Here is a 27,207-nt window from a genome sequence, read left to right on the forward strand (position 1 = left end):
TGGCTGCCTCACACTTGACCAGCATCAGGGAGACCACCGATTGTCTCTAAAAAAAAACACACACACAAAAGACGCAGTAGTTTTGTTTCTCTTTTATTGCAACCCATTGCAAGGTCAAAAGATTCACAGAAATATAGAAACTACAAACCGAGTAAATTTCCTTTATCCACTCAAAAAGACATTAAAGACAAAGGACCAGAATTTCCACTACAGCAATATATTTCATAGCCTTTATTCTGAAAATACTGTTGACATTTGGAGAGGATAAAAAGCCCTGCATTAAACGTGTCCACATACATTTATAACATTCTAAGCAAACAAAACAAAACAAAAACTCTATATTGCCCAGAAAAATCATTTTAAGCCTCAATTGAAAGCATCTAATAAGAACACATTCAACAACCACCACAGGATCACTCAAGGTAATGCTTTTTCTGGTTGTTTTTTTGTTTGTTTGTTTGCTTGTTTTTTTTTTTTTTCTTTCCTTTTCCTTTTTCTTTTTCAGATTAATGCTCTGAGGCTGGATATGACATTTCTAGAGATTTCTACAAATATACCAAAGCAGTTTTCCAGGTTATGTGGCATCAGGCTTTCTGGATTAGTCAGCATCTTAAAGAACAAGAGTGCAAGGCCCACTCCCCCCACCCAGCCCACGCTGAAGCATGTTATAGTGCTGCACGTTAGATCAAACACTGCGACATAAAAAAAAAAAAAATCAATTATACACTTCTTAAACCATTCGACAACCAAATTGTAACACTCCCAAATTATAACAATTTTGAATTGAAATGGCGCCACCTGTATCATCGATGGCTCTCCCTTCTTTAGTCTTTTCTTCGACTATTTAAAATATAGTGTGACATATATAAAAATTAAACTTTTGCTTACTCACTCAAGCTACAATTACTATTCATAGGGTCTTATAAATTAGTTTTGGATTAAAAACCAGTTAAAATATAATGATTTAAGATATTTTTCAGTGGAGGAGAAATGAAAACACAGTTTGATGTGTAAGAAATTAATAGTAAATTGGTTTTTTTTTCTTACACAAACTTTATTCCCTTAAAATTAAATTAATAATCCATTTAGTGACAGAAAAAAATACCCTTGGTGGGTACTGACTATATTTTCCTAGCTGATTTGGATTAAAAGCAAAGAATAAAAATTAAAAAAAAAAAAAACATATCAGAAACATGTTGACATAATCAAAAAAAGCAGTTGTTTTACATTTTCTTGGAGTCATTATAAATTAGTGAATGGCATTTGAATGTAAAGCTATTTTTTATTTCTTACAGATAGCCTCGTTTTAGCAATATTGGGCTTATAGAAAGTTAAACTCAAACTTTCGTATACCTGTTAAAGACCAAAAAAACAGCTAGTCCACACTGGGGAAGAATAAATAGCAAACTCACAAGCCAGGGTTTTGTATCTAGCTCTACTGGGAAAGATAATCACTCTTTAGCATAAAAAGGCTCCCTGCTGTCTTGATTATAAATCTAGACAGAGGAAAGGTTATTTGAGCCTGAGTCTCTACATGGATTAACTGTAAATATGTGTGAAATCAAAACATTCATTTACATAGATCTTTTCTTAACTGAAAGGTGTCAATTTTTAAACAAAGAAATGCTTATTTCTGACAAGTGTAAACAGAATCTTAAAGAAAAGATTTTATAATTTTTCTTAACTGATACATTAACCAGCAATAGATCTTTGCAGTAGCATAAGAACTATTTAAAAATAACATGCATATAACCAAAAAACCTGCTCTAAAGCCCAAAGCAAAAAAAAAAAAAGATTGTCTATTTATATCACTCATTAATATTCTATTAATGTGACTACCCCCAAATCTCAGAAATATAATTTCATAATTACCCAAATTAACAAAAATAATTAAATGATCTGTAGATTTTTTTAAAAAATAACTTCACACTATTAATTACATTGGTGACTTTAATGTGAATAATGTGAAGATTAGCTCCAAATACCGTTAAAATACATCCAAGACAAGTTACTATCCATGAAATAAAAACTAACACAATGTTAATGTAAAACTCAACTGAAATATTTAGTACTCAACAGAACGCATTTGTAGAATGATGAATAATTAACTTTTGTGAGCTGGCCAGGGGACTGGTACCTCCAGATAAAAATTTCACAGAAGGCTTTATCCTCTCTAGTCCCCCAGTCGCCTACCAGACAGCAGGCTGGCCCCTTGTGGGGACACTGAGTTAGCAGAGCCGCAGTGGGCAGCATGCTCTCCCAGTGGCCTGGAGGGAGGCCCCTATGTCCGAAATGATGCAGAAAGAAACTGCTCTGGTGTGTGGTGTGTGCATGTGTGCGCGCGAGTATGTGTATGCATGTGGGAGTGAGAGAAGCTAGTTCCCAGGCTTCTGACTACTGCAACATCATGTATGTTCTGGTTGTCATAGCGGAAGTGCGCTAGTCTATCTCATTGGGAAAGAATGCAGTTGCCTTCACTTTAGGGCATCACCAAGTGGTAGGAATTAGAAGCTCAAAATAATATATTTATTTTTATCCCACAGTAAAAACACTTTTTTTTTTTTTAAAAAAAAAGAGAGAGAAATGAACCTTTGAACTTAAAAATTAAAAGGTTTGTAGCGTTCAAAATCTTCAAGTTTTAAGAAAAACAACCAGCTCACCTGGGACGAAACAGCAATTGCGCTTATGCTAGGCAGTATGCGAACAAGACACAGATATACACATTCGGGTACACACACGGACACGTGACAGTTAAAACCTTTCCGAGAGACCACGCACCCCACGTCTGCACCCCTTCCCGCCCCGCCGGGCGGCCGCGTGGGCCTGAGCGCGGGCAGGGCTGTTAGGAGGAGGCCGCGGACATGTTGGGGGTCCAGCCCATCTGATAGGCTCTCTCCAGGGTCCTCTTGCAGTCCTGAAGGACGGTGCTGAAGGTGATGTGGGGGTACTGCTGCACCAGCTGCTCCACCGTCACTTCATTCACCTGCAAGCAGACAAGGGTGGCTGTCATGTGCCTGCACTGCTGCAACCACCAGCCGCCCGCCCCCCAGTCCTTCCCCGCACTGTGTGGGCAAGGGCTCAGCGAGAGGACGCGCGGCCCTTTCTGTCTGACCGCCCTGGTTGGCTAAGTACCACACTCTCCCTTACAGACTTTTAAGAAGACACAGGATATCTAGACATCAAACGTGTTTTCTAGACGCATAAGTCACTGGGACTTGCGGAGATCCTAAATGTGTCCATTGAAAATCTACCATCAGCGCTTAGAAGGGGAGGCTGCAGCAAGTGAGTGTTCGAATGTGCATTTGACTTTGTCATCAACCTGCCGGGGCTTTTTAGGACAAGATTGTAGATAGAAACGCTGGGGGGAAATGTTTATTTTTCTCCCCTTTAAATGTGAAGGTATTCCAGACTTCAAGTCCCTCCGTGGAGAAAGGGCTGAAGTGGGAGGAATCAATAATTAAAACATACATGGCTGGCAGGTCAGGGATGGCCCCACTAGACCTTAACCATCAAAGATACCACCTTGATTCTTGATTAGACAAGGCAATCAGACAGGCCTAATTAAAACTAACACCTGTACAATTGCTGTGCTGTGAAGGGATTAATTTGTCAATTATTTTTAAGCTGATTGCAGTTCATATCACAGAAGTAGACAGCTTCCTTCATCCTTTAGATAAATAAATGATTAACCCGAGAACCACAACTTTTAGGGGGCTTTATTTAAAATCTTTATCAAACACTTGGGCATTTCCAAATACATCAATAGTTCATTTAGACTAAGTAAGCTGGTCTAAAGGACAGGACTTCTTGTACACATTTCTCTCCTCCCTTTCCTCATCTGTCCACCACGGGGAAAGATCAGAATCACCAGAAAAGCCCTAGGATAACATGAAATCCTTGCTGTTTGTCTTTGCATCCTGCTTACAAGTATGATGACCACGACATTCCGTCGTCTGCACTATTCTGAAGTAATACGGTATTTGGAAAACTGTGATATCTTTTTTTTAAAAATAAATTTGTTTGATAGTTAATTTTTGTCAGAATATTTCTCTATTCAAAATTTGCTTGTATAGAAATCAATTTTTATTCTAAATTTAAACAAGACATGCAGTTAATTCTTTTTGTGATATAGATATGGTGCATAACATTTTGTTTTCAAAAAGAAGAAGAAAATAATTGTGAATGAAAAGGAAGAACTGATATAGAGTTAAGAATATGAGCTGATGATCTTAAGAGGATTTTTAAGTAATATATATATATATATATATATATATATATATATATATAATTTAAATTTATGTTCTAAGACTTGCCTGTGTTGAGGCAGCTTATAACAGTACATTTAGAAGGCCATTGTGTCATCTCGCCCTACCTCTCTAGCCTGTTTTTTATACTAGCCACTCACCTGACTGAATTTTATGTTATCAAGCTTCCAAGTTCTGTCTGGTCTCAGGGACTTTGCACATGTTGTTTTCTTTACCTGAATACTGTTTAATACACTTCCCCCTTAAAACCACCTTCTCATGCATACTTCCTACTCTTCATTGTTTTAAATTTGTTAAACTATTTTGGAGTCTCAGGTGGGTAGCACAGTGACTCAAGATTTATATACTTTATTATGTAATCACAAGTCTATTCACCATCTGTTACAATGCAAAGTTTATCACAATATTACTGACTATATTCCCCATCACCTTTCACCCTACTCATTCTTGAGTACTTAGCTGTAATTCATTTCCCCAGGTAACTCTGGTCACTGTCCTCTCCCCAAATGAAGTAAGACTTCCAGGCTGCTCACTCTTTCAATATTGCCAACCTCTCCTGTATAGCACCTATATTATAAAGTTAGTTTATAAATGCCGTGTTTAATGTCTACTTCTCCTGCTCCAATGTAACATCCATAAGAGCCATATCATTTTTTGAACCTATGAGCCAGGCCTACTTACTAATGAATGAAATTAGCATAGTATATAAAAAAGTATATTATAAAAAATATACTTTTATAATAATGAAAGTATAATATGCTAATTAGATCAGACAGCCAACAACCTTCTGGTCTTCATTCTAGACGTCCTTCTGGATGAGGCCGCTCTGGCGGGGGCCGAGGCAGAGGCGGTTAGAGGCGATCAGGAAGGCAGGCAGGCAAGCAGTGAAGGGCGATCAGGCAGGCAGGCAGGCGAGTAGTTAGGGGTGATCAGGCAGGCAGATGAGTAGTTAGGGTAAATCAGGCAGGCAGGCAAAGTGGTGAGGGGTGATCGTGCAGGCGAGGAGTTAGGAGCCAGCATCCCGGGTTGTGAAAGGGATGTCCGACTGCCTGTTTAGGCCTGATCCCCACTATGGGATTGGGACTAAACCAGCAGTCGGACATCCCCTGAGGAGGTCCCAGATTTCGAGAAGGTGCATGGGGCCTCTAGTCTATAATAATAAAAGTGTAATATGCTAATTAGACCAGACAGCCCAACGACCTTCTCAGACATCCTTCAGGACAGCCTTCCAGATGAAGCTGGGGCTGTGAGAGCCGAGGCAAGCTGCTGCGGCTGCGAGGGCCAAGCCCCTTGCATGAATTTCATGCACCAGGCATCTGGTATAACAGTACAAACTCGAAATAAAAATTAGAAATCCAACAGCAAGGCCAAGCTAGATACTAAAGTAATCATAACCACAAAGACCAGCAATTTCCACAGGAACTTATATTCAGCTCAAGAATTCCCTCCTTCAGGAAGCCTTTCCGCAGCAGGCCTATCTGCCCACAAGGTTGAGTTAGGCACCCCTGTCTGTGCACCCATGGCTGGCCCCCTGTGAGCTTTGTCCTGGATTTAAGCCCTCTCACACTGAATGGCCATTATCCCCTTACTTGCCCATCTCTCCCACCTGAACTAACTCCTCTGCCTTTGACAGAGGTTCTCAGCTGTGCACATGTAAAGCAGAAACATGGCAATTGCGTTCACACCATGGACTTCAGAGTCAACTAGAAACAGGTTTGAATCCCGGTTTCACTTTAAGATTTTATTTCTTCAACTGTAAAAACAGAATAAAAGTACTTATATCATAGGATTGTTATAAAGGATTAGCGGTAATAATATGCCTAACCCTGTGCCTGACGAAAAAAGTCTGCAAGACCCTGGCCAGGTAGCTCAGTTAGTTAGCATATTGTCCCAATATTCCAAAGTGCCAAGGTTGTGGTCTCGATCCCTGGTCAAGGCATATATAAGACTCAACCAAGGAGTGCATGAATGGGTGGAACATCCTATCAGTATTTCTCTCTCTCTCTCTCTCAAATCAAAAAGTAAACATTTCTTAAAAAAAAAAAAAAGGATCCCAAATGGTAGCTCTTATTATTGCAGCAGGCATGATTATGGAGTGCATGAGTTAACTGTCAACATGTTAGGAAAACCAATTCTCTACAGTAATACTCAATATTGCTCCACTTTTGAGATATTTCAGAAATAAATTTTTATAACATTAGTTATAATGTTCAAAATAAAATAATCACAGGGCAAGAAGTAACCTTTAAAATATACTTCATAGATTAGCTAGTTTGGCTCAGTGGGTAGAGCGTCAGCTGCGGACTGAAGGGTCCCAGGTTCAATTCTGGTCAAGGCCACATGCCTGGGTTGCTGGCTTGATCCCCAGTGGAGAGAGCCAACCAATGATTATCTCTCATCATTTATGTTTCTATCTCCCTCTTCCTCTCCCTTCCTCTCTGAAATCAATAAAGATGTATTTAAATAAAATACAATTCATATACAAGAAGGGTCTATTTTACATTAAGACTCTTTGGAGGAGACTACAGAATTTTCCTCAATAACACACATTCTGGAAATCCTCCCTTTTCTTTATCTGATGTTCCTGAGGCTACGGTTAGGTCACCTTGCCCCCTCCTGCCATAAATAAACCAGAAGGGTGCAGATCTAGGTAGGGAGAGCTGACGTCACTTGATCAGAGAGGATACTCAGAAAATCTGTATCACATCGCAAAGGAACTAAACATGCGCCAAGCCACTTAGCATTCAAGGAACGACTAACTGAAAAGAGATAACAAAAAAAGGATGGAGACGGGGACACGTTTAAACCCACCATGAAGACGGGGCTGTCTTCTATGGCACATCCTTTCTGCACTACAGAGGGCCTGTAACAAGTTTTATACCCAGGCTGACAGGCAATTTGTTTAGAAGGTCCAATTTTTAAAAATAGAAAACATCTCCATGTGATAACAGCTTTGCAAGGAGATACAATTCACCTAGAGCAAACTTGATACATGAAAATATGGATTTATGAAGTATATAAATTAGAGAATCATTGTTCACTTTAGTAAAGACTTTCATGGTAGGGTTAACCTATTTTGTCAGCTCTCCCAATGTATTTTATACATCCTTTTGTTTAGCAAGATTCAATTTACCTATTTCTCTTGTACAAAGCAAGGTACACTTAGAGTTGAGACTGTTAATTCTCTGGCTTTCATAGGTTATGGGCAAGAACAGAAAGAGCTTTGGCTTTGTACAGCTGCATGAAAAAACGGTACTGCAGCTCCTCTGCGGATAAGTGAGTCTTCTAAGCAATCTTTTTGCTAACTGCACTCTGTAAATTCTGGAAAACAAAGCAGTGGGGGAAACGCAAATATTCCACTTAAGAGCTTTATTGAGTAGAAGTTATTCAGGGAAATACATGGGGCCCCACTAGGGAAAGTTCCATCTTTTACTTACGGTGTCTCCTGGCGTTACAGTGTGGCAAGCTTTACACTAAAGTTACTTTTATCTGCTCAGAAGTACAAATTATGCTCACCTCTTTGTACTGACTCTCTCAGCATTTCCGTGCCTCCGAGAAAGAGTTCAGTGTAAGACACCAGGAGGGTCCACATTGTTTTAAATCATTACGCCCACATACAAAGTCTGCAGGCATTGTTGTCACGTACAGCTCCATTAGTTAGGATGAAAAGAACTGTTCTCTGTTCCAACTCATAAAATATATGTAATATAGAAAAAGGCCATAAAAATAAATTTAAAAACATTTTCCCCATGTTCCCTGGTTTTCAGGATTCAATGTCTTTCTTTCCTCTTGCTGAAAACTATCAATGGTACCACCTATATTACACATGCAATTTGAAAAATGCAGCGTATCTTCCTAAAAAGTATGTAGCAGTGTCATTTGAATAAATTACTGTGATTAAGGGGGGGGGGGGGGGGGACATGTACCACAGGGTTTTTTCTTTAAACATAAGAAATATTGGATTTTACAGGTCTCTCAAAAGACTGCATAACCATCATCTACATGTTTAAAATTATTATAACTCTTTTTAAGATACTGGCAATTTGTCTGGTATTTTAATCTTTTTTGAGTTAACATCTATCAGCACTTTTGGAAAATGTGAGGCAAACTGCTGTGCTAATTAAGGTAAATCGCGCCACGGTTTCATTCTATTGCTGCTGCTATGGGAGGCTGAGGGGAGTACTGTCAGAGTCTCCAGGACTCAGTTTAACCAATTTATCTAGAAAGTCATACTGTTTCCTCCCGTCCTTAGGAATACTCTCCCCACAAAGCTCCAGATAAGCGTTAGCCTTGGCCTGAATTATCTCCCCAATGATACGTGTTGCTCAAGAAAATAGAATTTCTGACAAAAATCTGCTGAAGAATCTATATATATAAAACCCTATTATGCAAATAGACCAAACAGTAGAACAGAACAACCAAACAACCGGTCACTATGATGTGCATCACCACCAGGAGGTGCATGCATGGAACGTGGCGGGTGTTGGCAGGAGGTGGCAGAGTGCGAAACATGATGGGTGTTGGCTGTGGAGGGATGGTGGAGCAGGTGAGCGGGGGCGCCAGGCCAAGGCGGGGCACCGGTTACTGTCATCCGGGAAAGTCTCTGGTGATTACTGAAATTCTTTGCTCCCATGCACCACCTTCCTGCTTGGTGCTTGCACCTGCTGCTGGCACTGGCCCCACTTGTACCCACTGCCAGAGCCTGGTGCCAGCCCCAATCCACCTCCCCCTGCTCCCGATGGGTGATCAGGGCAGCAGCCACTGCTCGCACCAGTTGATGGCATTGGCCACACTTGCACCCACTGCTGGAGCTGGCTCCAATCGCTTTGCACCATCAGTAGATGTGAGTGAGGCCAGCACCGGCAACGTCAGTGCGTGGGAGTGTGGGGCTGTTGGCAGAGAGGGGACCAGGGGCTGTGATGGGAGGGGTCTTGTGGGGGCACAGAGGATGGGCCAAGACCTGCCCCTGTATCCACTACAGCCACGTGGCCCACAGTTTCTTTCAAGGTGCATCAATTCATGCACTGGGCCCCTAGTCCATTTATATTAAGTGACTCTTGTTTCCTCTTTGATTCATGTTGTGAATAGGACATGTTTATTGTAAGGGGACAACTATTTGACACATGTGAGTATATTAAAATCACACTTAGGGATATAATTCAGGCATACCTCATTTTACTGTGCTTTGCTTTATTGCGCTTCAAAATGTTCAAAATGTTTGGGGTTTTTTTGTGTTTTTTTGTGTTTTTTTTTTTTAACAAATTGAAGGCAAGACCTTCCACCAGCAAAAAGATTATGACTTGCTTTATTGTACTACTCCCTTTATTACAGTGGTCTGGCATAGAACCCACAATATTTCCGAGGTATGCCTGCAAAGCACTTAAAATCACTATTTTTTTAGATGGAGAAAAGTTCCCTGCAAAAACGGAACGCTATTTAAAATACCAATACCAACAACAATAAAATGTATTGCGTTATTCCTGGACTATAACTGCCTTGACAACGAGGAGTATTGTAGCAATCCCTTTGTCTTCAATCTTATACTGCCTGGCATATTCTCTAGACCAGGCATCTTCAAACTACGGCCCGCGGGCCACATGCGGCCCACAGAGGAGTCTGATCCGGCCTGCCAGGTTTTTTGGGCAGTGAGCGCAGCCGAGGTGTTACAGTAGGAATTAGTAGTTCATATAGTCCGGCCCTCCAGCTCTCTGAGGGACCGTGATCTGGCCCCCACTTTAAAAAGTTTGAGGACCCCTGCTCTAGACGAACAAGGGCCTCTGGGCAGCCAACCGTCCCCTGCCTTCAACTGCACCTTCCCTTCCTGCCTCCCGCCCAGGGAAACGGTCTGGTGTCCCACAGGGAGAGGGCCAGCAGGGAGGACAGGGCCCACGCTCTGAGAGGGGGGAGACCAAGGAAGCCAGCAGGAAGCCAGCAGCAACAAAGCAGCAGCAAACCCCGAAAAGGGCCTCTGGGAGGAGCGCAGGCTGCTGTGGGCGGAAGAGCCGAGCGGCACCTGACCTCCCCGGGGAGCTGGAAAGGGCTTTGCAGAGGAAGTGACGTTTAAGTGACTTGTGCAGGACGAGGAGGCACCATGTACACGTGTGTTTCAGGGAAGAGGGAAACCCACTCGTCGGCTAGAATAAAAATTGGATCTCCCCCTTGCTTTGTGAGCTTTGTGGTCAGTTTCTCCAGTGCACATAGCAACTTGGATGTATGACTGAGGTGAGGTATGCTCTTGTTTCAAATGGCACTTCTCTGAGGGGGGGCGGGTAGCTAAGAAAACGGAGCTCCCTGTCTGCAACGGGAAAATAAGGAGCCCACAGTATGTCTGTGAAGGTGTCGCCAATAGCACACTTGGCGCCTGCCTCCCGAATCAGGGCCCTTGCCCTCACTCATGCTGGTCTGTCATCTCCACAGACGCCCCGGGCAACGTCTCTCACTGCTGCAGGCTAGAGGCAGAGTGTCGTTTCCCTGGCAGTCCCCCTCTCTCCGAGTCCTGGTTGTCTGGCCATGATGGACCCTGGCATCCGTCAGGTGCCCCTGGAACTCATCCTGGACAACGCACATTCAAATGAGACTCCACTGGCCCCAAGCTGGGCACACATGGACATGAGTGAAATAGGGGGAATGCAACTGTTAGTAATAGCTCAAATTTGTATGTAAATGAGATGAGTCATCTAAGCGCAGTTTAAAATATTTTAAATAGGACACTACAAAAAAAAATAAAAGAGCAGACAGTACATGGATTTTCCCAGGACCCTGCTCAGCCGACAGCGTGCACACTGCAGGCGCCAGGAGGCTTTTATGATTCCGTTTCCCTCCCTTTGTCGCAGGACCGCTCACGTCCCCTTTCAGGCGGCATGCCACATCCTGGTGATGTTTCTCTGCAGTCAGAGCAGGGGGGCTCGGCACGCCAGGAATCAGCACCGTGCTCACAGGCTCCCAGCTTGCCTCTCTCTTTCTCGTGAGCAGCGAGGAGGATGAAGCTGGAGCTACACAGACAGGCTGCAGGACTGCCCAGCCTGGTGTGGGCCATGGAGATGACTCTGGGGTGAGAGCAGCCTGGCTGCTCCCTTCCTCTACTCTGCAGGCAACTTCAAGGTCCCTTCCTTCGCTCTTCCTTCCTCAGTCAAACCCAGGCCTTCTCCATGAGCCGCACCGTGACTCAGCTACAACACATGCCGGACACATGTTGACTGATGTGGGATGACTTAAACTATGACTGCAACCAAGATCACAACCAGGAACACAGTGGTTCTCAGCCCAGCTACTCCTGGGGGGGTCTTTTAATAAGTCTCCCACTGCCCAGGCCAGTCCCAGATGACCTGTATCCGAATCTTGGGGGGGTTGGGACCCAGGCATCAGTAGTCTTTACAGCTCCTGGGAGATGCCCCAGGGCAGCGGGTTGAGATCTGCTGGTTTGAGCTTCCCAGTGAGGAGTCCCTACAGAGTGCGGATGATTCTGCACGTGGAGGTTTGAAGGCAAGATCTGATCTAAGATTACTGAAAGGTAAGGAGCAAGCACCTCCTCCCGGGCTGCCCTCCGTATTAAACCCTGAGTCAGGGTTTTAGAGAAAGAAAGCTGCTCCTACAGCTTATTAGCCCATCTCTCTTTCCCCACAAGTATTCATCACTGCCCGAGACAAAGGTATATTTCTGAATATAGTGACACTAGACTGGTTTCTCCTCTCTCAGCACTGTCTTAGATTTTTAATTAGGTGTGGCCAGAGGAGGCAGCCCCTGGCCTTCCCAACAGCGTAGGGAGGGAAAAAGTGCCCCAAACCAGTGTTCACATGAACCCTGTGCTTCTTCAAGGGGCCACTCATGAGGTGGGAGAGGACTAAGTATTTATTATACATTTAAGAAGAAAACTGGATTGTCTTATTGAAGCCTAAAAGCCACTTGCTAACCATGAGAGTCAGCTGACTGCAGGCTACCCATAATGCACCCAGCTTCACACAAAAACCTCACACCGACAGCCCGAGGCCTCTAAGAATGCATTTTAAAATATAGATGTAAGAGCTCTGACTCTTGTGTGGAAAAAAAAAAAAAAAAAAAAATCTCATAAAAAAAACCCCAAAGCATAGAAAGAGACAGATACCGAGAAGGCAACGAACCTGGCAGGGCGGCAGGCTCATGAATTCAGTCAATTTTGTCAAATGCAATCATTCCATTTCAGAATCTGCAATGATTGGAAGTGCTATGCTCTGTCAATATCACAACAGGCCTGGCTTCATGCTGTCTCTTTTTTCATGAAATGCGGGCTGCCTGCGAGGACGCGCACTGCTTCTCTTCACTTGAATTAGCGCGGTGAGAAGGTGGCGGCGAACCCGGAGGATGGGGATCACAGAAACACCCGCAGTGTTAAGGGAGAATCGGGGCTCGGGGCTCGCCAACCTGAAGCCTCTAATTAGAGATTAGTGTGACAGGAGCCCCACAGCTGCCCTGTCAGCGAGAAAAATTAGTGACATTTTCATTCCCTGTTTTACCCAGCGATCCTCCACCAAAAAAGATGTTTCAAGCCAAGTGTGAGTTCTAGGCACCAGCCCTGCGTAGGCCGTTCTGAGGCCACAGCCCACAGCCATGGAGCTGACCCACCGTGCAAGACTGCACGTTTTTAAAAACAGATTTGCATGTGTGGTGCATATGAGAGCCATGACAGACACGTGTGGGACAGGGGATGCAGGAAGCCACTCGGGCACTCATCTGAAGCGCTCCAAAGGGTTCGGTAAAAGACCAAGTCTGTGAGAAAAACCTGTGCCCTAATAAGATAATTAATGTAGTCGCTGAGTGGTAAGTGCGATGTATTTATGGAACACATCTGGGTGTTTCTAAATTAAACTGGAAACTTAAGCTGGAAAGTACAACTGAGGGAGAAAACTCTCAGAACTAAAAAATGTGTTTTCTCTTGTGCTTAATGGCTTTCTTGTTTTCAGTTTTAATTTTCTTATACAAAGCTTATGGCAGTGGTCATCACCAGTGGACACCTGATGAGAAAATTTTCTTTCTAAAATTGCAGTTTCCATCAGGTAGAATTTATGAATTTGACCTGTTTTCTAAAACACATTTATTATCAGCAAAAATTTATTCTGCATAAAAGTAATCTGTAAATCTGTAGATTAAGAAACCCCTACAACAGCCAACTAGCATGGCTCTAGAGGTTGAGCATCAACCTATGAACCAGGAGGTCATAGGTCGACTCCAGGTCAGAGTGTATGCTTGGGTTGTGGGCTCGATCCCCAGTAGGGGAGATTGTGTGTGTGTGGGTGCAGGAGGCAACTGATCAATGATTCTCTCTCTTCATTGATATTTCTATCTCTTTCTCTCTCTCCATTCTTTCTGATCAATAAAAGTATACTTTTAGCCCTAGCTGGTTTGGCTCAGTGGATAGAGCATCGGCCTGCGGACTGAAAGGTCCCAGGTTCGATTCTGGTCAAGGGCATGTACTTTGGTTGCAGACACATCCCCAGTGGGGAGTGTGCAGGAGGCAGCTGATCTATGTTTCTTTCTCATTGATGTTTCTGACTCTCTATCCCTCTCCCTTTCTCTCTGTAAAAAATCAATAAAATATAGTTTAAATATATATATTAAAAACCCTACATACAACAAGTGCTATTTTTGGTTTTCAGAAGAGAGACTACATAAATCAGAGCATTTCAGGGTTGGCTTCTGAAGGATGCTGAGTCCCATGGCACATCAGCTGCCTGAACTCTTTGACTGTCCTGAACCCAGAGAGCATTTGGCTACAGAATTCCCAGCTTCAGGAAACTGGTCTTATACCCAAGGGGTCATCTTTCTTACTCACTCATTTATTCCCATTTGCTTTGATACTTTTTTTTTTTATAATCAATCAAATTATTAAGAAGCAGTGGAATCTAAAGCTTATCAAACTTGCTTTTAGCTGAACAATACTTCTATAAATCACATAATAACTAAGTAGATAAAGCTATGTAAATAAAATAAATAAATAGATAAAGCAATAGCAGTGGGGCTCTCTGGTTGAGAGCTGCAAGGCTCAGGCAGCCTGAGGAGCCTCCTCAGAAGCTCGGTGTTACACAGAATGCAGGTGGGAAACACAATCCAATCCACCCACCCATCATCCGCCCATCCATCCATCCATCCATCCATCATCCAATACATATCTGTTTAGCAACTACAATATACCAGCCACTATGGCAGGGCCTGACAATACATAATATTAGGAGACACTCAGGGACCTTACGTTCTAATGAGGAGGAGAGTGGTGGGGTTTAAAAAGGTAAGAATTAACCATCACAACAAATAAGAGCTACTAGTTAATCGCTTACTTCCTGTAAGAAACTTTGCACAGATAAACTCACTTAATCCTCTCAATAGCCTTTGAGGTAGGTGCTATTTTTACTTCCAGATAAGGCCATGGAGGTACCGGATCTGGAGAGAGAAAGGCCAGGAACATGGTGATAGGGACTGCGAGAGGAAAGCATTGTCACAAAGGGGGGATGGTTACCATGTGGGCAGCTGCTAAGAGATGGAGCAAGTTGTGGACAGAGACGTGGCCACTAGATTTGGTGGCATGGCAGTCACTGGTGACCTTGAACAGGAACAGAAACGGGGGCGAGGTGAGGATGGAATTAGGTGGTGAAAAAGAAAGGACCACTGTCCACAGCAGCCTCGTTCGGGAGCTTCCCGGGATGGCCGGGAAGCAGGGCTCCGGAGGGCCGCTGAGGCAGGTGTGCTATGTAAGGGGTTCTTCCTGCAGAAGCAAGGCAAGTCTGGGTGCTGGTTTTGAAAGTTAATTTGCAGTCCCAGACTGCACTGTGGCTGCCCGTTTGCTTGTCTCCCCCAGGAGGCTGCAGGCTCCATGGGGTAGGAACTCGATTTTGTTCACTGATTTTTCCTGACCCTGTCACCTGTTCAGAGTGACTGGAACATAGTAAGCAGCTCAATAGCTATGTCTTGAATAAATGAATAAAATATTTAATCAAAATTGGCAGGGGGGAAGTTTAGATTTTCTCTTTGAAAAACTACTTGCCAAACAAAATTTGCATGAGGCGCGCACAGCCAGCCCCGGGAACCTGCTGCTGCGCTGCGGGCCTCGCGAGCAGGCAGCCGGCCGTTCCTTCCTGGCGGGCAGCGGCCCCCAGCCCCCTGAGCCCCCGCGGGCCATCCTTGTCCTCGCTTTGCAGAGTCAGGTGCTTACGAGTTCTGGGATTCGATCTGAGCTCTGTTAAGATATTGCTGTTACCTTTCCTATTTCTAAATTAGAAAAATAATATGATCCTGCAACCTCAATCTTTTGTATAATTACTTAAGTCGAGTCAAGGTTCCAAGGAGATTATTTACTGCGAAGCAATGATGCTCCAGGGTGCCTTCAGGCAAACGCCAACCAGTCTATCCACCTTACAGCATTGAGGAACAGAAGGCCCTTCCCTTCCTCCTTTCACACACACACACACACACACACACACACACACACACACACACACAATTTCACTCTACATCCATCCCATAACAGAAGTGAGCAAAACAGAAGCAGCTATTTGCAGCACCCGCCCTTAGAAGCTTCTCAGGGGATGTTGACTTTCCTGAAGAAACAAATCAAACAAGCCCCAGCCTAGACACCGACTGGCTGTCATACTTGGCGAATCTTTCCTCTTCCTGTTCACAGGAGAGAACTGAGATCCGCTGGTCTCTGGGTTTCTTCTTCCTCTATAAGTTTGACTGTAAATTGATTGGTCTTAACTATTTTATAAAACAGATTCTATGGGGGTTTTTTTGGAATTGTTGTCTGAGTCTCAGGAGCCTGGTTTTGTTTGTTTGTTGGTTGGTAAGATCTTAGCATATAAGATGTACATTCATGGCTAAAGTATTATGAGCTAGGTGGTTATCATATTTAATCATATCATGGTTAAATATATGATACGTTATTCTGGAGCAGATATGTATACTACATGAATAAATAATAATGAGAATAATGAGTTAATAAGCAGTTACATTTATTGAGTATTTTCAGTGTGCATATCTTTGGGTTAAGTGCTTTGTTGCAATGTCTCATTTAAACCCATAGGATACATAATATTATCCTATTTTTCAGATGGTGAAACTGAGGCTTTTAATGAGGAAGTTGTTCAAAGTCCAGTAAAGCAATGGAAGTAGAATTTGAAAACACTAATGTTCACCAAATAAACTTGTCAAAAAAGCTCCAGGTCAGCATCGTCTTGGTTTAATATCTAAAGGCAGGAAAGGCCTTTCAGCTACCACTTCACCACAGTTCAGGTAGAAGAGATAGGAACACTGGGCTAAAATGGGGTTGTGAGTGGTAACCTCTGTATCTCAGCTGATGTGCTTTCCCCCGTTTCAATTACCAGGAATAATCAGGAGAGGGTTGTAAAAATGTGTTTTAAAGTGCTCCTGTGTGAAAAAGCACCAGGAGAAACTGTTTTATCAGCAAAAGAAACAAGATGCTGACACTTCAAGTGAAAGACTTAGGTTCAGATCTGAGAGCCAGCCACACGCTCTCACCGTCTCTCCTCTCCCCTTTCCGTGGAGCACATGGCACTGTGGGCTGCTCACATAACAGGATGTCTCCTGGCCTGGGGCTGCGGGGTCTGTGCAGTCAGACCACTCTGCCTTGTTAGGAGAGAACGTTTTGGTATTTTGTGTGTGTGTGTGTGTGTGTGTGTGTGTGTGTGTTTTACACTTTATTTTCTTTGATAAGGCATACATTTTCAGTCTTAAAACTTGGCTATGGGCAATCTAGAAACAGCTGTGTGCGCATTGCAGGGGAGGGGTGAGCCCCTGCAGGTACACACTTGGTTTCATGGCTGAATTGCTACCAAAACAGTCCCGGACACAGTGCCCCGCAAATTATTTTCCCTGAAACTGATTTTCCCAGTTAGTTCTGTATATTAGTTACGGAGTCCTATATTATTTTCCCCATAGGGCTTTCCTGCTTACGATTCCTAACCAAGCTGATAAAAACTCCGTTTTCTCCACCGAAATGTTTAGCTGGCTGAGGCTTTCTCTCACCGTGATTACTTCCTGAGAAATGCAGTGGTCAATTTCCCCCTGAATATTCTGACAGTAACTTGGGCACACACGACAGGGACCTGGGTAGTCGTCAAAGGCTGTAAGGCAGATCCTGGCTCTAAAGGGCTGACTGGTTTCTGTTTCTTGTATTTCTATACTGGCTTCTCACGGACTTAATGAAGCGAAATATCTCTACCATTTAAATGGGGAACTTGAGTGTGAAAGCAAAGATTCCATGTGATCTCAAGAACGAATTTATTTTCAAGAAATCACATATTTCGCTCCCGGCTAAGTACTTCGGGAATGAGGGCAGGTGAAGAGAAAGGTCTTGGCCATGGCGGTTTGATGAGAAATGAATTAATTCCATTATTTTCATGGTGTGGATCAATAACAAGTCGCCTCGGCAGCGGCCCCTGGCCTGGAGGCAGCTGGGAAAATCAATAGGATCACAGAGAAGCCCTCTCCTCCCCCGGCAGCCTCTCTGATCTTTTCGGGGTGGACTCTTCACGCCTGTGTAATTCTAATTTATGTCAACTAGAAATCAAAGAAATTCCAAGAGGCTTTGGTCATAGGACATCGGGGCGGACCTTTCAAAACCTATTTATGTCTCTTCCTTAAGTAACGTGGCCTCCCCTGCCCTCCTGGCGCCTTAAGGGGCCGGGAGAAGTGGCCGTCCAGCGTAAGGGCAGCTACCTGCTGCAGACGGAGGCGGAGGGATGGCGTTAGCAGACGGAGGTGCACTCTCTCCATCCTGTCTACAACCCTGCAGGGACAGAGGAACTAATAAGCATTTTAAGCAAAATGCTTTGCCAAGAGTGGCTCCCTCAATAACGCTCTTTAATGATACCCCAGACGCTGGCATTTTCAAATCAAATGAACAGTGTATAAAATTAGTTCTGCATGAAGTTAAAAAAAAAAAAAAAGAGTAAGTGAAAGGGAGCTTTTAAAAGCTCTAGCATTTCTCCATTCCAACTGCTTTTCACAAGGGTTTGGCATATGAGAATTGCTACATTTATGATGTTATTCGCTGCTCATAATTCAGGCTCTCTGTCTCCAAACTTCTGTATTAACACGCACTGCAGAGGTTTCCACCGCGACATTTTATCACCGAGGTTTCCCAAACCAGCCAGCCTGCCTCTGGCGAGGTCTGGTTTCTCAGCCAATGCTATGCCACTGGGCTCCCTCCCTTTTCATCAGCCTTGTTACCCAAAACATTTTTTCATTAACCTCGAACGCTGTATTTCCATTTGCCCTACAGCTTTTCCATGAAAAAAAATTTTTTTTTTGTCTTTTCCAGTTTTGTTCTCCATCCAAACTGCCTTGCGAGAAATAAGGAAAATATATTATTAGAAGAAACAGATCTATATAGAATCTAGCATTCGCTGAAGTTGTGAAAATGATTTTTATAACCAAAGCCGCCGTCTATAATTAAGGCAGGCGGAGTCAACATATTGCTCCGATTAGAGTTCCCGTTGATTATACAAGTAGTTTTTAACTAAATCGCCAAGTAAATGTGTGTTAAGTTGATAGGTGATTTCGGGTCAGCTCTAATTCCCAAGGCCAAGTAAGCCTTTGAACAGTCTTTAAGGATATAAATTCACCCCAATTCATCAAAGCCATCTCACACAGCGTGTTCTTCTCTTGGTTCTTACAATGCACTAAAGTTTAGGAGATTAAGCGGCCTCAGCTTCAAAACCCAAAGCGATGCCTGTAACGTGCTTATCCATCCAGCAATCAGAAAAGCTATTCACACAGGGGCTTCCTAACGCACTTCCTAATTTTACAAGCGCGCAGGGAGCGCCAGGTTCGTCAAATGGCGGGAGGACTCCTCCGTCATCGCTGCTGCAGCCCAGCAAATTTTACTGCTGTTTTGCTTAGACTTCTCTGATAATCTAAGTACATGTTGCTTTCGTCTGCAAGCAATATGTTTGATGTTTCTCATCTGTTCTTTGTTTACCTAATGAGAGAAACGGAGGAAAAACACCTTCCTACAACAAATACCATGCATTTTGTTATTCTTACAATTTTTTCAAAAACAGCGTAAGTTTGGGTCAAGTATACCTTTCAGATTAAGGATAAGAGGCCCCAAATGAAACTGACGGCACATGAAAGAAAACATAACCAGCCTTCAATATTTCTCAGAACCGTAGGAGCATAGCACACACGTCCTGGGACATACAGATATCACCCCCCCCACCACCACCACACACACACACCCCGGCCCCCTCATCCCAGGGCAGGGACCCAGGGATAGCATTTCTGAAGTGGGGGTAAGTGTGCAGACCATTGAGATCTCTCATTCACTCGTTTGGCTCCACGAAGGGGAAGGATTACTCTTATTTGTGAATTATTAGTGGTCAGCAGGTCTGGTTAAGGTACAGGGAGAAGAGTGAAAGGCCCATATTAATTTAGTTAGTTCTTTGTTGGCACAAATGATCACATTGAGGTAGTCAATTATTGCCTCCATATCCTAATCATAATGTCTCTGTGCTTCCTGTTTTTATTATTTTTCTCCATTATTTTTCTTAGTACTTTTCTTTTTGTTTACCTATTTGAATTGTCTGCTCTCCAGCTCACCCTTTCCTCCTCCCATTACAAATATTTCTTCTTTCCTCTGCCTGAGTTAGTAAGCTGATCCCCAATACTGTGTGTCCCATGGATGCATTGGTTTTCCTTTGTGAAATGTATAGAAATGTGATTACGGGTATCTTTGTATAGAAAAGAATCTGAAGTCTAAATTTAAGTGAGGAAAAAGTAAAAGGGCAAAATCTCCTGTAATCTGAGTTTATTTTTCCCCCTTCATTTTAATTCCCTTTCAAAACAGGAGAGCAGGCAATACACTTTTTTTTTCCCTCCTTTGGAAATTCAAATATTAAACCACAGGTTAATATAATAATATTAATTATAAGAATAACCAGCAACACTGAGCATTTTATATATCACACACAATATTCTCAGGGCTTGATAGAAGTGCCCTCACTGACATGCTCACAGCACTTCGATAGGAAAGGTAGGTACTATTGTCACCGCCATTTTTCAGACAAGGAAACACAGACACCGGATGTTAAGATAACACAACCAAGTGTCGAGCCCAGATCTAAACCTGAACTCTGGTTCCAGAGTCCATACCCTCCACTACAAACTGTTTTTCTTTGCTACTCAAAAAAAATTTTTTTTTTGAGTCTTAATAAAAATTCGAAAGCAGGTAATGGATAGCATGATACCAATTTTGAAAGCTGATTTTCATTCAATTTAATCAGCCAGGCGTTTACGTGCAGGTTTCACTTGCACGTTGTGTGTGGTTTGGAAACTTTTTCTCTCTTCACAGAACCTCTCATGTTTGCCTCTGAGCTGTCTGAAGCCTGAGGGCGCCGGGCAGCAAGCCTGGGCCCCGCGCCCCCTGGCTGGCCACGGGCTATGGCTGGACCCCTGGTGCTGGAGCCAGGGCCGCTCGCTCAGAGCAGCTCTCACATTGGAGAGAGGATTCAGAGGCTGCCCCAGGAAATGGGCAAAACCCTCCGGGGTACCACCAAACAGAACAGTCGCCCCATCTCCCTTTGAACTAACTTGTATTTGGGTAGAAAAGGATCCATTTTTTTAAACTTAAAATTAGCAAAATGCTAGTCAGCAAATATATCTGAAATAATCTCCTATACTAATCAGAACGTAAGTTTCTTTAAAAAATGTTTTTTTTTAAATTGGTTTTTGTTTTTAAATTTTCAACGACAGTTTACATTCAACACCAGGGGTGTTAGTTTCAGGTGTACAGCATTGTGATCAGACAATCCTATATTTCACAAAGTGTTCCCCCCGATATTCCCAATACCCAACTGGCACCATGTACACTAGTAGTTATTACAATACTACTGTCCATATTTCCTCTGCCGTACACCCCATCCCCGTGACTGTTTTGTAGCTACCAATCTATACTTCTCTATCCCTGCATCTTTTCACCCAGTCCCACAGCCCCCTCCCCTCTGGCAACCTTCAGTCTGTTCTCTGCAGTCTGGTCCTGTTCTGTTTAGGATAGGGGTGTCGAACTCAATCAGAGAAGGGGCCAAAATCTAAAATCCAGCCTAAATCGCGGGCCAAATGGTTTACTGAACAGTCATAAACTGACAATGTCATAAACTGCCAGCGGAGTGCAGTGATGACAGCGCGGTGCGGGCCACATTGCAAGGCCTGGCGGGCTGGATTTGGCCCGCGGGCCTTGTGTTTGACACATGTGGTTTAGGACATAAATTTCTACAGTTCATCACTAGAGGTGGAGCTGATCTCAACACATCCAAAGACTGGTTTGTTGGGATACAGCGACCCACTTTGAACGCACACGTTTTGGTGTCCTTGTTCAGGGAGTACTCATGCCTGAACTCCTCTGGCTGAGACTGAGGACTTCTGCTGTCATTGCTCAACATTTCCAGGATACTCTGATGACTGTGGGCCCTCCCTTTAACTTTTTTTTTTTTTTTTTAAATAATTTTATTTTAAAGTGACAGAGTTAGTAGTAGTGCTAGGTTTAGTTAGTAGTGAAGTTTGAGGGAAACTTGTAACCCTTGGGTCTCAGTGCTGTTGCTTAGTAACAAAATCAGTCAGCTTTCTAAGCTGGGATGAGACTATATAATAAAATCTCTCTAAACATTACCAATGGGCAAAGGCCTGGTATAAGTTTGGATTTTAAAGTGACTTTCGAGCATTTAGAGAACAGAATGAGGTCAATTAACAAATATGACAAAACACACAAAGGATTTGGGCTATTCCTTCTATTGGCCCCAAATGTGCTACATTTAGAAAATGCATGTCCTTTGAGATACATATAGTATTTAGTTTCACTCTGGTTTGCTAGATATGTCCCTAACCACCACTTGCAAAAGTATCACACCCGTGTAAATTATTGTAAGACGCCAGCGTTTTCTGAGCAAGTATCTGAGGTGGCTCTTTTTCAAGGAAACGGTCCCTGTGCCTGGAGATGCCCTGAGGATGTGCCACGAGCCTGAACACAGGCGCCCAAGACCTGGGGCAACATCTGGGATGAGTGGCCTGGAGCCATGTGTGGTCTTTCTGAGACTCTATATTCTCTCCTTCACAGCATGAATAACTATTCCTTAGATCTGTTATAGGGGAAACATCTTCAAAGGGCCCCAAATTAAAGATGGCCCAATTTCCCAAACTCATGTTCAGGTCTCTGGGCCAGCTCCACCGACCTGCAGTGGGATCTCTGGGGCCGTTTCTCAGCGTGTGCTAAAGGCAGCAGCTTAAGTGTGGAGAGATGCAAATTCCCCATTCCAGCCCATTTTTGTCCCCCAGATAGTCAGAACACATAGATGTTGGGTAATGAAATTGCATACTTTGAATTGGGGGGAAAACAACCTGGCACTTTCTTTCTGCCTTACTGCTGCAGGGTATGTGGAACCCAGAGCAAAATTTTACTGTCAGACCCTGCACATTGCAATGTGCCATGCAAACATTATACATTTTGTCCACGGGCTTTAAGGGTAGGAAGTCAAAATCAAAGTTGACTATGAGTATGATTGCTTTTTCTTTCTGCATAAGGACAAAATTCATTTTTAAACAGAGTAATGAAAATATAATGTCAGATTAGGTTAGAAAGTCAGGCATCTTAAAATCCATAGCTGTTAACAGTGCATGTATATATGTACATGTATATATATATATACCTACATATATACCTATATACATACATAACCACATACGTATATGGAGAGGGAGAGAGAGAGAGAGAGAGAGAGAGAGACAGAGAGAAAGAGAGAGAAAGAGAGAGAGAGAGAGAGAGAGAGAGAGAGAGAGAATGATATCCAGCTATTAACTACACTGATATTTACAAAATTAACTTGAAAGGTAACTCTTACTTTATCGCATCTCATCAGCCCCAAATATCTCAGAGACTTGCTGCTCTGAGCAATCAGGGTGGCTCCTTGGTCTGTAATTTCTTTGCACCATCCGACATCCACCGTCTCTATGGTCATGCTGTATCGCCCAATGGCTATCAGCGCTGTGGGAAGAGATGGGGGAAAAAGGCAGAATAAACATTAGCAGCGGAAGGATTCTCTATCTCATTATGACCATTTCTCTCATTTTCTCACTAAACTTGTTCCTGAAATGGTGTGTGTAAATGCATGTTTTATAAACAAAATTAAATACTTCCGGAAAGCTTGCCCTATGACAAACCCTTTCACAAAGTGAATGATGACTCCATAATGTCCCTTTCATTGGAACACAACCTTTTATCAGTTTTACTCATTGCAAGGTTACTTGTACTCGCAAACATACATATCTGCAGAAGGAACAAATTAAAATGAATTACGCACATAAAGTGCTACAGAAAACCCCAAGTAGTAACTAAACTTTACCCAAGATAACGTTAATTTAAAAAAAGAAAGAAAAACCCATATAAACACCATTTTGAGGTGTATAACACTGCATATGAATTTCTTTACTGACTGGCATACATTTTTCCATCTGTTCATGATCTTAAAATGTAAGAATACATAATATTTTTCACGTTAGACCTTCTTGGGACAGTTAGGAATTAAGAGTACATTATACATACAGTTGAATTTAATTGATGCCATGCTATAGTGCAGTAAAGGGAATGCATTTGTGCTGGTGAATTTCTTCCTCATATCAGAAGTATTCTTCCCACTAACATATAAAATGAAACCTCCCATCTGAAAACTATGACAGCATCTCTAGTCTCCTTGACTGTTTAGCCTGGTACTAATGTGCAGATGCTCATCCCATAATCTCTGAGGTGCCCTCCTTATCACTGCTCATAACAAGCTGCCCCATCAGAGTGACCAATCAGTGAGTGTGGATCTTTGCTGCGGACCTCTGATTGGACAGACACACATGCCTCTACCTTTGTGAGCAGAAAAACAGATTTCAATAACTCCATCCAGAGTGTGTTTATGGTGCATTGGTATGTAAATGAAAACCCCCAAAGCAATGCCACAAATACTAAAAAGGAAAAAGTTGTTTGCTAATTATTTCCTCATTCTATGATAGGAGGAATTGATTCACTAGATTAATAAGAGCAGAGTGAATTATTCATGTGAATAAATGTTAACTCTTACACCTCAGAGAAAAGTATACTTGGCAAAATCACTTTGCTAATTACCTCAGTAATTTTTCTTTTAACCATAAAACTCATGCCCATTCCTTCAAATATCAAAGACATATATTAAAAGCTTACAAAAACAATAATCATGATCCCAGTGTTTTCCAGTGAAAATGCTATAAAAGCAGAGAAAAAGTTTTTCCTGGAAGTTCCTCATGCCACTAATTTGCAGATTGTCTCTTCTTCGTGTGAGCTATTTTGGCATTTAGTTTTCCTAGGAGATTAGGCAGGGCCCGGGGCGATCTGCCAAAGGTTTGCTGAATGGTCTGAATGACATTTTTGTGTAGTAGAAGCAATGTCTCAGGTCAATCCCATTGGTGTTCTTGACCTAAGAAAACTGTTGTTATCTCTGTTATGGTCATAACATTGGTTATGATGTCCTGAGGATCTCCTATGAGGAATGAAGTAGAAGATATATAAAAGACATTCCTTTCAATACAAAGTGCTCAAACTGAGATTTCAAAAGATCACAAAGCACAAGTTGCAAGATGGCCTTGGGGCAGTAGATCGTGCACTTTTATTGAGGTTTGAGGCTAGAACATGAAAGCCCTGCAGTAGCTAGAAAAAAGTAAACCACATAATCCGAGGAGTTCTCTGAGGCTGCTTCCTAAGCAAGTAGAGTCAACAGCAATTTATTCTACGTGTTAAAAACACTGGTGTTTGGTATTTTCTTTTTTGTCCAAATTAAAATAAACAGTAAATAAGAAAAATGAAGATACATCAGGGTATTCAATTTTTGTTTTGTCATAGTTGTTGCTTAACTTGTTCATTTACTCAATAAACACTTCATGAGCTCTCACTCTACAGCCTTCTCTCCAATATTTATAGACTATCCACATACTAGGCACTGGGCTAAGAATTTTAGGTGCATTATCTCACTTAATCCTCACAGCAATGTTATGCAGTTGTATTGTTATTTCCATATTAAAGATCAGAAAATGAGCCACAGAAAGACCGAGTAACTTTCCCAGTAGAACAAGATAGCAAATGGGGAAGTGGATAATAAGCTCAGAGCTGGCTCTCAGCCCTGGGTGCCCTACTAAGCTGGAATCAGTGGTCATTACATGTAGAACTGTGGTGGGACACAGGGGTCCCGTGCTGGGTACCGGGGGCAGAACAATTCCCAGAGCTCAGAGGCCAGCTGTGTGGTGTGGGTGATGGGAGGTTTGGATGGAAATGAGGAACAAACAAACAGTCACTTGGGGGGTTGGGGGGAGGGGAATTAGGCTACATGTGTTCAGGATGTATTTCCCTTTACCATGATTCTGGAGTGAAACACGACAGCTTATAGGTAGCCAAGTATTTGCCTGTGACTATAAGATTCTTTATTGGAATCTTCAAATTCTAAAATGTATACTGAGTAATTTACCTCCCTGTGACTCTATACTACCTTTGGATATTTTTTCACTATGGCTCATGAGCTAGCTGTAAACCGTGTAGTGCAATTTCAAACCATGTAGCCTCACAATGATCTCCAGTGGTCGGCAAACTGCGGCTCGCGAGCCACATGCGGATCGCGAGCCGCGGCTTGCTGCTCTGTTGACTAATGAGTTTGCCGACCACTGTAAGTAGATGTCTGGCCTTAGGATGACATTTAACATTTCTGAGTCTCCGTTTCCTCACCTGGACAAATGGGGATATTGACTCCATGGAGACCTGCCTTCACAGTGTTGGCTTGAGGTTCAAATGAGATAATACATGTAAGGGACTTTGCACTACATAAAAGTCATGATTAATTTGATATTTCCCCAAACCATCCTACAGTAGTGCAGTTGACTAAAATGGAAAGACTTGAAAGAGTTTTGAAAAATAAACAGCTCCGGGCAAATGAGAGCATTATACAATATAAGTACTTGGTCATTATGTCACTGCTATAGTTCTTGAACTGTCTACTCTCCATTGGTGTTCATGAAACCCACAGACTGCACCTGGGATGACAGGGCTGTAAATGTATGTATGATTACAACCTTCATTAGAGACTGTTGACACATTACAATGATATTTATTGAGCCCTGAAAGGGAATAAATTATGCAAGACCAATTCCTAATCCCATGCAATGTTAATATATTTTCTTTATGTGCTAAGTGCATCAAATAAAGTTAAATTTTAAAAAGTTACACAAATTACAAGCTGTAATTCAGCAACTCATATGATGATCAGGGAAAGATATAGATCAACCCACTAACAGGCATTTCCACAGGCATACAGAGTGACTGGGAAACACGGGCACCTGTGCACTTAATTTTGACTAATAAATTCCATTTCTAGGAATCTACCCTGAAAATATACTTCTAATTATACAAAATTACATGTGTGTGTGTGTGTGTGTGTGTGTGTGTGTGTATATATATATATATATATATATATATATATATATATATATATGTTTTTTCATGGGGGTATTGATTGTACTTGCAAACTTACGAAAACAGCCTTAATGCTCAAACATAAGAGTGGTTAAATAAACTATGCCACACCCTCATAATTGAACACAAGAAGCTAAAAGAAAATGGGGTAGATCACTGGGAACTTCCACATCATTCAATGAAGAAATGAAAGTGCAAAAGAGCTTATAAGGCGTGCTACCACCATACAAAAGGGAACATAATAAAAAACCTGAATCTGCTCATTTGTGAGAAATAAATACAGGAAAGATTACCCAGAAAACATAGAGTCTATTTAACTATAGGGGGATGGTGGGAAAAGAGAGGAAAGAAAAGGGACACAAATGTGGTGGTGGAGTGTGAGGAGGGACAGACACTTCTTGAAATATCTCTTTGGCTATAGCTTTGAATCTC

At 42.5% G+C, this 27,207-nt stretch overlaps 1 protein-coding gene across 1 annotated transcript in view; it reads right to left on the minus strand.

Annotated features, from left to right (window-relative positions):
* Positions 1-438: 438 nt before the first annotated feature.
* The window catches only part of FBXL17 (F-box and leucine rich repeat protein 17), a 408,991-nt gene continuing 382,222 nt past the window's right edge, over positions 439-27,207 (minus strand). The window contains exons 8-9 of the mRNA XM_084881035.1: positions 23,141-23,283; positions 439-2,983 (exon numbers count right to left, since the gene is read on the minus strand). Of these exons, the coding sequence (XP_084737161.1) occupies positions 2,843-2,983; positions 23,141-23,283 (284 nt within the window). The 3' untranslated portion in view covers positions 439-2,842. The remainder of the gene's footprint in view (positions 2,984-23,140; positions 23,284-27,207) is intronic.

The sequence above is a fragment of the Pipistrellus hanaki genome (assembly GCF_964339955.1).
Source record: "Pipistrellus hanaki genome assembly, chromosome: 4".
Lineage (NCBI taxonomy): Eukaryota > Metazoa > Chordata > Mammalia > Chiroptera > Vespertilionidae > Pipistrellus > Pipistrellus hanaki.